The sequence below is a fragment of the Somniosus microcephalus genome, chromosome 2 (assembly GCF_052327205.1).
Source record: "Somniosus microcephalus isolate GS21.2 chromosome 2, FLI_Smic_1.0, whole genome shotgun sequence".
NCBI lineage: Eukaryota > Metazoa > Chordata > Chondrichthyes > Squaliformes > Somniosidae > Somniosus > Somniosus microcephalus.
The window spans coordinates 241,331,788-241,344,921 of record NC_140988.1 but is presented as its reverse complement, the minus strand read 5'-3'; the positions used below and the strand labels follow the sequence as shown (position 1 = coordinate 241,344,921).

The 13,134-nt window shown below is 44.0% G+C and overlaps 1 protein-coding gene across 1 annotated transcript in view; it reads left to right on the top strand.

Annotated features, from left to right (window-relative positions):
- Window positions 1-4,878, top strand: part of LOC147123310 (zeta-sarcoglycan-like) — a 355,731-nt gene extending 350,853 nt beyond the window's left edge. Inside the window, exon 4 of the mRNA XM_085965813.1 lies at window positions 4,757-4,878. Coding sequence (XP_085821939.1) covers window positions 4,757-4,878 — 122 coding nt within the window. The remainder of the gene's footprint in view (window positions 1-4,756) is intronic.
- Window positions 4,879-13,134: the final 8,256 nt, after the last annotated feature.

Below are 13,134 nucleotides of genomic sequence, written 5' to 3'. Positions count from 1 at the left end.
AGGACAATGATGGCTAATCCAGGCTAGCAGTTTGGCAGAGGTACATATGTGACAGCACAGTGTGCACCAAAAGGGCAATAACATATCCAAAAACATACCATGGTATCCAGTTGAAATGCATTACAATGAAACCCTGCAGCACACACCTAGTCTGAACATAAAACAAGTAGAATCTAGACCTAGGTGTAAAATCGTATTTTTCAAATACCAAGGAAGTTTTGCTGCCAATTTTCTTATCTCCATTAGATACTGTATAGTCGCAGTCATCAGATCCACTCCATTTAGTGCAATATAGAAATATCTGTAGAGTTGGCAGTACATTATAGCGTAGAATTTCCACGGGGCTCCCTGATCTCCCAATGTAGCTACAATGGAAGATAGGTGGAAACCTCGGAGAAATGGTGCAAATGGTGTTTCTGCTGTGGAAATTACAGTTGTATATCTTTTATTTAATTTATTTTTCTTGGTCTCCCACCTGCAGATCAATTTTGTTTTATCACATCACCTCCTGTTTCCTGTCAAGTTTAACTGTGGCCATTATTCACACACATGTAAATTTAGTATTTTATTTTCTCACAAAAGTTCTTTCCAGTAAAACAATTCCTCTGATCATAAATATTTCCACTACTGATAACAGGCCAAAGCTATGTTCATAAAAATAAAGACCTCTCAAGCTGCTTGCTTTTGAGTTAAGTGCTCTGAAGAATGCAGAGCAGTGTAGGTAAACTTAAAAATAAGAGGTCATTCAATGATCCCAAGATACTCCTCAGTATTTCCTAGCATCTGTGTGTAGAGTGGCACCAGGAGAGGCTTGGTGACAAATTGTCCTATTTACCAGGGAATGGAGTGTGGAGTTTGAGGTGGGGACCAGTATAGAAAATGCTTTGCTCTAATAAGAAGATTTAGTCAGACTAAAACAAATGGGGGGAGGCCATAATGTAGTAAGGTGATCATTAAGTAGGTTTTTCTCAATAGATCCATTCTTAATTGGAGTCGACTCTCTGTTTCCAAGCTGTAAAGTGATTTTAAAAGACATAATTGGTATCACTCTGAGCTAGGATACCCCATCATCAATTCTGTTATTGAAATTGATGGAAGGTGGAATATATATCTCATGTGTACTTTGAACTCTTTCATTGGCCAGATCTGGATGCTGTTTTTCCTTCTATTAATTATCTGTTCAACCCACAAGCACAGTTGTGAAAACCTGTTTAATAAAATAATACAACTGGCAGCATAGAGAAGAATGTAGGTTAATGCTATCTGGAGTGCAGTTTGTCCTAAATGTAGGTTTGTTTCAAGGAAAGAGTTAAACATGGTCTGCAAAGATATAAATTACATTGTTTTGAATAAAATAACATTGGTGTATAAGTCACTTCCCTATGCCGCAAGGGATTAAAATGACAAAATATTTTCTTTGTAAAATGAATAATGAAACCAAATAGATCATTGAGTGAGAGCAGTCCAGGGGTAAAAGAGGAGAGCACTTATCTGGGGCTTCCAGGTTCAAACTGATGTTGGATTTGGCACTTGAAAGTCACCTTCTAAAAGGCTGATGGGCTCCAAGTATAGTAAAGCATTGTTGTACCAAAACAAATCGAGCAGGAGCCTGCTTCTTCTGTTCCTGTCACAGAGCAGCGACGCCATTGTGGGGTCCATTCACGTTAGTCAGGAAATTAAATTTTGCAAAAACAAAAGAGGAGCCAGAATATGGAAAATTATGGCACAAGAAATCAGAAATGAATCATTCAGTATATAAAGGTGGACGCAAGCTACAAATAATGGAGGGTAAAATACAATCAATATTTACTACCAGCGGAGGTATTCTGGATTTTCTATTTTTAATCATATTACATTTATATTAAAAAGTACATTTATAAATATATATTTTTTAAATTGCTCTCATGTTCCACCCTGTTATCAACAGTAGCAAATAAATATATTGCATTTGTCGTTTAAAAAAAATAATTTAATGTATTGCAACATATTTTCTTCTTAAAAAAAGGCCTCAGGCTTTTTAATTTTATTTTGTTTCTCTCGCTGTGACGACTTTGCAATGCCTCTCCCGTCGGTGACCAGTGCTAAGTTGCGGGAGGTTATATATTTCCTGCCTTTTATATTTCCTTTAATTTAAACCCATACTAGCCAGTATTAAATAATAACTGCAGATGCAGATTAGACATAATGGGCAGGATTTTCATTGGGCCGTGGAGTCGGGATTGGAGGCGTGTGGGGGGTTAAAATCCCGAAATCAGGGGTCCCAACCCCATCCCGCACCCAACCCGCCTCCATGCCAGTTTCAAAGGAGGCGGGTACCCACCCTGCACTGGGACCCGCCTACCCGAGGCGGGAAGAGATTAGTGCCAATTAACTGCCTGTTAACAGGTAGTTAACAGGCAGTTTTTAGCCTAATCCCTATTTGTAAGGTTGAAGTGTGGGCTCCAAACCACACCAAGTTAGAGGAGGTGGACCGTCGGGATGAAGGGCTTGGCGGGGTCGAGATGTTGGTGTTCAGGTGAGTGATGGGTGCATGAGTGCAAAGGTAAGTGTGTTTGGTGTGTCCAAAGTGTTTAAGGAAGTTTAAATTACCTTTTCTTACCTTTTCAGCCTTCCTTCCTTTAGGTATTGACTTGGATAGAGAACTGGTTGGCAGACAGAAAGCAAAAAGTTGGAAAAAACGGGTCCTTTTCCGAGTGGCAGGCAGTGACTAGTGGGATACCGCAGGGATCGGTCCTTGGACCCCAGCTATTCACAATATATATTAATGATCTAGACAAGGGAACTAGATGTAATATCTCCAAATTTGCAGACGACACAAAGCTGGGTGGGCGTGTGTGCTGTGAGGAGGATGTCGAGAAACTCCAGGATGATTTGGACATGTTGGGTGATTGGGCAGAAACATGGCAGATGCAATATAATGTGGATAAATGTGAGGTTGTCCACTTTGGTGGCAAAAACAGGAAGGCAGATTATTATCTGAATGGCAATAGATTGGGAGAAGGGGAAGTGCAACGAGACCTGGGTGTCCTTGTGCACCAGTTGCTGAAGGTAAGCATGCAGGTGCAGCAGGCGGTTAAGAAGGCAAATGGTATGTTGGCCTTCGTAGCAAGAGGGTTGGAGTACAGGAACAAGGATGTCTTGCTGCAATTGTACAGGGCCTTGGTGAGACCACATCTTGAGTATTGTGTGCAGTTTTGGTCGCCTTATCTGAGGAAGGATGTTCGTGCCATGGAAGGAGTTCAGCGAAGATTCACCAGGCTGATACCTGGGATGGCAGGAATGACGTATGAGGAGAGATTGGGTCGATTGGGCTTGTACTCGCTGGAGTTTAGAAGAATGAGAGGTGATCTCATTGAAACTTATAAAATTCTGACAGGACTGGACAGACTAGATGCAGGAAGGATGTTCCCGATGGTCGGGGAGTCCAGAACCAGGGGACACAGTCTAAGGATAAAGGGTAGGCCATTTAGGACAGAAATGAGGAGGAATTTCTTCACCCAGTGGGTGGTGAACCTGTGGAACTCTCTACCACAGAAGAGGGTGGAGGCCAGTTCATTAAATATATTCAAGAAGGAGTTGGATATATTTCTTAAGGCTAAAGGGATCAAGGGGTATGGGGAGAAAGCAGGGACCGGGTACTGAATTTGGATGATCAGCCATGATCGCATTGAATGGCGGAGCAGGCTCGAGGGGCCAAATGGCCTACTCCTACTCCTATCTTCTATGTTTCTATGTTTCTAGGTCTCAGGTGTCCCTCATCTCACTGGCACAGAAAGCAGAATGGCTGCGAACTGTCAAAAGTGACAGCCTTCAGCTTTCTGTGCAGGAGAGATTTCTAACTGAGTCTGTGGAGAAGGACTCAGGTTAGAAGTAAGACTGTCAGTGTTTGACAGCTTCAAACAGCTGTGAAACACTGATATTTCATCTGTCAAAACCTCTTAACAGATGAAATTTCAGTCTGTGTCATCACCTGTTGCCGGGTGGCCCGTAATTGGCCTGCTGAGCCTGCTGGGCGGGCTCAACAAGGTCAATCAAGTTAAAATCGTGTGGATTGGCCACATCTCAATGGAGGCAGGACTACAACCCTGAAAGTTGTAGTCCCGCCTCCTACCCGACTCCTGAATGAAAATCCAGCCCAATTTCTTTTTTTTTAATCGGTTCCCAGTTTCTCTGAAAAAAAAATTTCACTTAATGAATTCTGCAGCAAACTACTCTACATTTTTAAAAACAAGCCTCACTTGAGGTGAAACAAATTGTACTGAAAGTCAAGATAGATTTTATCCCCCAGCCTGTTTCTGGTGAGTTAATTCCCCACCCGCCTGAGGCAGAAAGAGGCCATGGTGATTTTAACCACTGGGCCTCATCGAAATGCTCGCACCGCTTCCCGCCCGGAAGTAACTACCGGCAAGGGAAGATCAGGTGGTTCTTGGCAGCCCGTCGGCTTCTGGGTAAATTGCAAGGTGTGAGTTTCGGGAGGGTCTCGTGTGAGGGACGGTGGGGTGGACGGGAGTGGTGGGGGTGGAGCCTAGGGTAGAGGAGGCTGCAACTTTTTTTATGGGGCCCGGTGGAGCACTCCTGTAAAGGCATATCTTTGACTTATCTGGAGTGCCCCTTTATCCTTCCCATTAGCTACCGGCCTGCTTCAGGCCGGCAGGAAAGCGATGGCGGTTTCCCCGCTGAGGCCCCCCTTCAGATGCCATTGGGATCCTATTGACATAATAGGACCGTAATTTGTATAAATTCATGCCTGTTTTAGGCAGCACCTCGTCCACCTGCAGAACCCTGCAGGTAAACATCAGAGACAGCAGGAAAGGGTCGAGTTCCGAGCGGATAAATAACCTGCTTGGTTTGAACTACCCAACTGCCCGGTATCCGTAGGGTGGGTAGGGTTAAAATTAACTCCTTTATTTTCACACCAGAGTACATGGGGCAGATTAGAGAAATGAGGTGAAATTAGGAAGGAATTCGTGAAGAATCTGGAAATGTTATTTCTTGCTGCGCACCCCCCCCACAAAAAAAGAAGTCACATTTTCTCGGAACAGTTTCATCCCACAGGACTGGTATAATTACTACAGCTGTTATTTTAAATTTATAAACCTTCTTTGATTTCCTTTGATCTCACTCTTCACTGAATCCATTTGATATATCTGAGACTGCATTATAGGTCATGTTTGAGCAATCTCAAACACAAACTTTCATGATCAGTACAAGGGCCATACCCCTAAATAAAATCTAGCTACGTTATGATCATTAATACCAGTTGGGAAAAGGCAGCATTCAGCACTGTTAATGACCACAGCACAGTATCTCTTTTGCATTAAGCTTCGGATTGATGTGGAGATAGTCTTAATCCCTGTGAAGAGCAGGCCGGTAGCAATCATTCTGCTCTTCGTGGGTATTTTGTTTATCCAATTTTATCCTGTGATCTTGGCAATGCCAGAGTCAGTTAACTGCAGCAGGTATTAACCTTGCTTGCTGAAAGCCTATTAACTTTATTTGAATACACTGTAGTAATTTGTGAGTATCAGACTTTGGGTTAATATATAAAGCAGCTCAGTTGACTCAGCTGAAAAAATCTATTGAGTTATGTCAGGATGCATGACTGGAGCGTCAATTATAACTGGCATGGTCAGTGTATGCCAAGGGAAAATCTGGTCCATAGAATGTACATTAGATGCTTGTTATGTGAAAATGGTTATCAGTTTAACGTGACATAAAAACAATTTGTATGGTTCATTACTGCATCTTTTAAAAGGATAAATGTACTTAAATTCTAAACTTGATTGTTTTTTGCTTCAAGCACACCCTACAGTTAAAGGGTTTTCTGTTTAGATTCCTCTGTGATCACTTACATTACCAACTAATAATAGTCAGTAATATGATATACTCCTGCAAGGCTTTGTTCAAGAGCTAGCGTACTATCCCAATGCCCAGTGTGTACTTTCAGAAACTGCCATGGATAAACTGGTCTTGATTTCTTTCTTTAAAGGATTCAAAATATTGTTTAAAAAAAATTCCGATAGCAGGTCACAGCTTGTGAAATTCAAACTAGGATCCATACTTTTTCTTTAATGGAAATTCATGATCTAAATGCAAACTATGTGTGTGACTGATGTCTTTTTCTTTACTGGCTTTTTCAAATGTGTCTGGCAGAATGTAATCAGAGTTCACCTGTCACAATGCTAGCTTGATAGAAACATAGAAACATAGAAGATAGGAGCAGGAGTAGGCCATTCGGCCCTTCGAGCCTGCTCCGCCATTCAACGAGATCATGGCTGATCATCCAAACCCTAGCACCCGGTCCCTACACCGACAGCCATCCCACCCAAGCCCTATCCCCATAACCCTGTAGCCCCACGTATTTAATCCCCCCTAACACTAAGGGCCAATTTTTATCATGGCCAATCAACCTAACCCGCACATCTTTGGACTGTGGGAGGAAACTGGAGCACCCGGAGGAAACCCACGCAAACACAGGGAGAATGTGCAAACTCCACACAGACAGTCACCCGAGGCCGGATTTGAACCCGGGTCCCTGGCGCTGTGAGGCAACAGTGCTAACCACTATGCCACCGTGCAAATGAACAGAATAAGCTGCTTGGACTAATAGCGAAGTGGAAAACCATTAGTCAAATGGTACATTCATGTGAAATTGAAAGCTAAAAACAATACTAGGAGGTTATTGACGTCAAGTCTGACTTACTGCTGGGTACATATAGGCTCTCCTTGATAGGGATGCATGCTGTCTTCAGCTAACCTCTGCTACGAGCCATCAGGAACAAGAGTAGGCCATTCAGCTCCTCAAACCTGCTCTGCCATTCAGTTAGATCATGGCTGATCTGTACCTACATAAGAACATAAGAAATAAGAGCAGGAGTAGGCCATACGGCCCATTGAGCTTGTTCCGCCATTCAATAAGATCATGGTTGATCATTGACCTCAACTTTACTTTCCCGCCCGATCTCCATATCCCTTGATTCCCCTAGAGTCCAAAAATCTGTCTATCTCAGCCTTGAATATACTCAACGACTCAGCATCCACAGCCCTCTGGGGCAGAGAATTCCAAAGATTCACAACCCTCTGAGTGAAGAAATTCTTCTCATCTTGGTCTTAAATGGCCGACCCCTTATCCTGAGACTATGCCCCCTAGTTCTAGACACTCCAGCCAGGGGAAACAACCTCTCAGCATCTACCCTGTCAATCCCCCTCAGAATCTTGTATGTTTCATTCTTCTAAACTCCAGAGAGTATAGGCACAATCTACTTCAACTCCATTTACCCGCCTTTGCTGCAAATCCCTTGATACCGTTACCTAAAAAATTCTATCAATCTCAGTCTTGGAAACTCCAATTGACCCAGCATTCACACCTTTTGGGGGAGAAAATTCCAGAGTTCCACTACCCTTTGTGTGAAAAAGTGCTTTCTGATTTCACGCCTGCATGGCCTAACTCTGCTTTTAAGACTATGTGCCCTTGTTCTTGATTCCCCCACCAGATGAAATAGTTTCTCTGTATCTACCTTAACAAATCATTTTAATATTATATACACCTCGTTCAGATCACCCCTCAATTTTCTATACTCAAGGGAATACAAGTTAGGTTTATGCAGCTTGTCTTCATATTTAACTCTCTAAGCCCCAGTATCATGCTGGTGAATCTGCACCTCATCCTCTCCAATATCTATCCTGAGATGCGGTTTCCAAAACTTAACACGATACTCCAGATGGGGTCTGATCAAGGCTCTATACAACTGAAGCATAACTTTCTCCCCTTTGTTTCCAGCTCCCTTGAGAAAAAGACCAACCTTCCATTAGCATTTGTTTTAATTGGTTTTTGTACCTGTCTACTGGTTTTTAATGATTTGTGTACTTGGACTCCTCAATCTCTTTGCTCCCCTATAGCTCTTAGTTTCTCACCATTAGGAAGTACTCAGATTTACCTTTCTTTGGTCCAAAGCGGATGACCTCACACTTGCCCACTTTTAACTAGATTGGCCATAGTATTTCCCCACTCACTTAATCTGTCGATGTCCCTTTGTAACTTCGTGCTCCCATCTGCACTACTTACTGTCCCTCCATCTAACCCCCACTATCAGCATCCAGCCAACCCCCGATAATAATTCAAATGCACATAGTATACTTGTAGCTGAGAAGTCTACCAATGTTAATATGGAATGATTATATTTAAATTGCAAGGAGATTTTTAATTCATACAATAAGATCAATATGATTATGTATAATGGCGAATAACATGGATAGAGGAAGCAATCAAGGCAAATTTTTTGCAAAGAAAAAAATCAAAACGCATTTTACAGTGTAAATAAAATCTTGCCTCTCTCTGTTATCCTTCCAGGTGGGAAAGGGGCTCCAGAAGTCATGCTTCTTACACCTTAATTCTGTAGCTTTGTTTAATAGTGCAGCTGATGGGATTAAAGTCCCAGATTTCATGTTTCTAAATAATTAAGTAGTAGTTGCAGGAAATAGGATTGTTACTTATCTCCACTGTCCTGACTCACCCGGGTGAGGAATTAAAATGTTATTTTTACAATACACTGCCATCCAGTTATACTTTTAATATGCCGCTTAAATTAAAAATAGAGGGAGGGGCTTGCTCCTATATCGGTTTACTTTTATGTTATACAAGGTAAGTCCAATTGCTAGTTTGCTAACTCTGCCCACTCTGGTGGGTATAATTGCTTTACATGACACCTAAAATAGTTATGTGAGAGAGCAGAGCGTGTCTCCTTGGTGCTAAGTACTAGCAGTGACTCTGTTACTATCAGGGTCATTGGCAGGGCCATCATAAATTCTCCAAAATTTGTCCCAATTTCTGCAGATATCAGTGGATGCTGGGAGTCAAATGAAGCACTCATTGTTTTACTGCAAGCATGATAGGACTCCTACTTATGAGGAACTGGTCCCTATTAACAGCAACATTATAAATTGATTCTTTATACAAGCATTTACAATTTTGCTGTGGAGTGAACTGTGGAAGTCTTCTCCCTGTGAGTCCTAATTTTTGATTGCTGTTCTATGTGAACTTTATACAGGGAGAAGTAAAATAAGTTAACTTAGTCATTTGCACACATTTTCTTCTCGTTTCTGTCCATTCATTTCACTAATTCATTCACAGGATGAGGGTGTCACCGACAAAGCCAGCATTTATTGCCCATCTTTAATTGCCCTTGAGAAGGTGGTGGTGAGCCACCTTCTTGAACTGCTGCAGTCCGTGTAGTGAAGGTACTCCCACAGTGCTGTTGGGGAGGGAGTTCCAGGATTTTGACCCAGCGACGATGAACCAATGGCGATATACTTCCAAGGCAGGATGGTGTGTGACTTGGAGGGGAACTTGGAGGTGGTGTTCCCACGTGCCTGCTGCCCTTGTCCTTCTAGGTGGAAGAGGCCGCACATTTGGGAAGTGCTGTCAAAGAAGCCTTGGCGAGTTGCAGTAGTGCATCTTGTAGATGGTACACACTGCAACCATGGTGCGCTGGTGGTGGAGGGAGTGAATGTTTAAGGTGGTGGATGGGGTGCCAATCAAGCGGGCTGCTTTGTCCTGGATGGTGTCGAGCTTCTTGAGTGTTGTTGGAGCTGCACTCATCCAGGCAAGTGGAGAGTATTCCATCACACTCCTTACTTGTGCCTTGTAGATGGTGGAAAGGCTTTGGGGCGTCAGGAGGTGAGACACTCGCCACAGAATACCTAGCCTCTGACCTCTTCTTCTTGTCATAGTATTTATGTGGCTGGTCCAGTTAAGTTTCTGGTCAATGGTGACCCCCAGGATGTTGATGCTGGGGGATTCGGTGATGGTAATCCCTTTGAATGTCATGGGGCGGTGGTTAGATTCTCTCTTGTTCGAGATAGTCATTGCCTGGCACTTGTGTGGCATGAATGTTACCTGCCACTTATTAGCTCAAGCCTGAATGTCGTCCAGGTCTTGCTGCATGCGGGCATGGACTGCTGCATTATCTGAGGAGTTGCAAATGGCAATGAACACTGTGCAGTCATCAGTGAACATCCCCATTTCTGACCTTATGTTGGAGGGAAGGTCATTGATGAAGCAACTGAAGATGGTTGGGCCAAGGTCACTGCCCTGAGGAACTCTTGCAGTGATGTCTTGGGGCTGAGATGATTGACCTCCAACAACCACAACCATCTTCCTTTGTGCTAGGTATGACTCCAGCCAGTGGAAAGTTCCCCACCCCCCCGATTCCCATTGAACTCACTTTTACTCGGGCTCCTTGATGCCACACTCGGTCAAATATTGCCTTGATGTCAAGGGCAGTCACTCTCACCACACCTCTGGAATTCAGCTCTTTTGTCTATGTTTGGACCAAGGCTGTAATGAGGTCGGGAGCCGAGTGGTCCTGGCGGAACCCAAACTGGGCATCAGTGAGCAGGTTATTGGTGAGTAAGTGTCGCTTGATAGCACTTTTGATGACACCTTCCATCGCTTTCAGAATAGACTGATGGGGCGGTAATTGGCCAGGTTGGATTTGTCCTGCTTTTTGTGGACAGGACATACCTGGGCAGTTTTCCACATTGTGAGATAGATGCCAGTGTTGTAGCTGTACTGGAACAGCTTGGCTAGAGGCGCAGCTAGTTCTGGAGCACAAGTGTTCAGCATGATAGCTGGGATGTTGTTGGGGCCCTTGGCCTTTGCTGTATCCAGTGCACTCAGCCTTTTCTTGATATTAAGTGGAGTGCATCGAATTGGCTGAAGACTAGCTTTTGTGATGGTGGGGACCTCAGGAGTAGGCCGATATGGATCATCCACTCGGCACTTCTGGCTGAAGATGATTGCAAATGCGTCAGCCTTGTCTTTTGCACTCACGTGCTGGGCTCCATCATCATTGAGGATGGGGATATTCATGGAGCCTCCTCCTCCCGTTAGTTGCTTAATGATCCACCACCATTCACGACTGGATGTGGCAGGACTGCAGAGCTTTGATCTGATCCGTTAATCTGTGGGATCGCTTAGCCCTATCTATATCATGCTGCTTCTGCTTTTTAGCATGCATGTAGTCCTGCGTTGCATCTTCCCCAGGTTGGCACCTCATTTTTAGGTACGCCTGGTCCTGTTCCTGGCATGCTCTTTTACACTCCTTATTGAACCAGGGTTGGTCCCCTGGCTTGATAGTAATGGTAGAGTGAGGGATATGCCGGGCCATGAGGTTACAGATTTTGGTGGAATACAATTCTGCTGCTGCTGATGGCCCACAGCACTTCATGGATGCCCAGTTTTGAGCTGCTAGATCTGTTCTGAATCTATCCCATTTAGCACAGTGGTAGTGCCACACAACGCAATGGAGGGTGTCCTCAGTGTGATGACGGGACTTCGTCTCCACAATGACTGTGCGGTGTCACTGCTAACATTACTGTCATGGACAGATGCATCTGCAACAGGTAGATTGTTGAGGACGAGGTCAAGTAGGTTTTTCCCCTGTGTTGGTTCTCTCACCACCTGTCGCAAGCCCAGACTAGCAGTTATGTCCTTCAGGACTCGGCCAGCTGGGTTAGTAGTGGTGCTACCGAGCCACTCTTGGTGATGGACATTGAAGTCCCCCACCAATTGTGCATTCTGTGTCCTTGCTACTCTCAGTGCTTCTTCCAAGTGGTGTTCAACATGGAGGAGTACCCTGATTCATCAGCTGAGGGAGGGCGGTAGGTGGTAATCAGCAGAAGGTTTTCTTGCCCATGCTTGACCTGAAGCCATGAGACTTCATGGGGTCCGTAGTCAATGTTGAGGACTCCCAGGGTCACTGCTTCCCGACTGTATACCACTGTGCCGCCACCCCTGGTGGGTCTGTCCTGCCGGTGGGACAGGACATACCCAGGGATGGTGATGGAGGAGTTTGGGACATTGGTTCTTATTAACTACTTTGCATCTGTCTTCACAAAAGAGAGGAATGATGTAGATGTTGTAGTAAAGGAGGAAAGTGTGAAATATTAGATGAGACAAACATAGTGAGAGAGGGAGTATTAAGGGGTTTAGCAGCTTTGAAAGTAGATAAATTGCCAGGCCCAGATGAAATGTTTCCCAGGCTGTTAAGAGAAGCAAGGGATGGCTCTGACCATCATTTTCCAATCCTCATTGGCTACAGGCGTGCTGCCAGAGGACTGGAGGACTGCTAATGTTGTATTGTTGTTTAAAAAGGGAGAAAGGGATAGACCGAGTAATTACAGGTCAGTCTGCCTAACATCGGTGGTGGGCAAATTATTGGAAAAAATTCTGAGGGACAGTATTAATCGTCATTTAAAAAGGCACGGATTAATCAAGGACAGTCAGCAGGGATTTGGGATTTGTTAAGGGAAGATCGTGTTTAACTAACTTGATTGAATTTTTTGAGAAGGTAACAAGGAGGGTTGAGGAAGGTAGTGCATTTGATGTAGTCTACATGGACTTTAGCAAGGCTTTTGTCAAGGTCCCACATGGCAGACTGGTCAGAAAAGTAAAAGCCCATGGGATCGAAGGGAAAGTGGCAAGTTGGATCCAAACTTGGCTCAGTGGTAGGAAGCAAAAGATAATGGTTGACGAATGTTTTTGTGACTGGAAAGATTGGGTTTCGCAGGGCTGAGTACTAGGTCCCTTGCTTTTTGTGGTTTACATCAATGATTTAGACTTCAATGTAGGGGGCATGATTAAGAAGTTTGCAGATGATACAAAAATTGACCATGTGGTTTATGGTGAGGAAGAAAGCTGTAGCCTGCAGGAAGATATCAAAGTACTGGTCAGGTGGGGAGACCAGTGGCAAATGGAATTCAATCCAGAGAAGTGTGAGGTAATGCATTTGGAGAGGGCTAACAAGGCAAGGGAATACACAATAAATGGTAGGATATTGAGAAGTGTAGAGGAACAGAGGGACCTTGGTGTGCATGTCCACAGATCCCTGAGGTAGGAGGACAGGTAGATAAGGTGGTTAAGAAGGCATACGGGATACTTTCCTTTATCAGCCGAGGCATAAAACATAACAGCAGGGAAGTTATGCTTGGACTGTACAAAACACTAGTTAGACCACAGCTAGAGTAATGTGTACAGTTCTGGTCACCACATTAGAGGAAAGATGTGATTGCACTAGAGAGGGTACAGAGGAGATTTACGAGAATGTTGCCAGGACTGGAGAATTTTAGCTATGA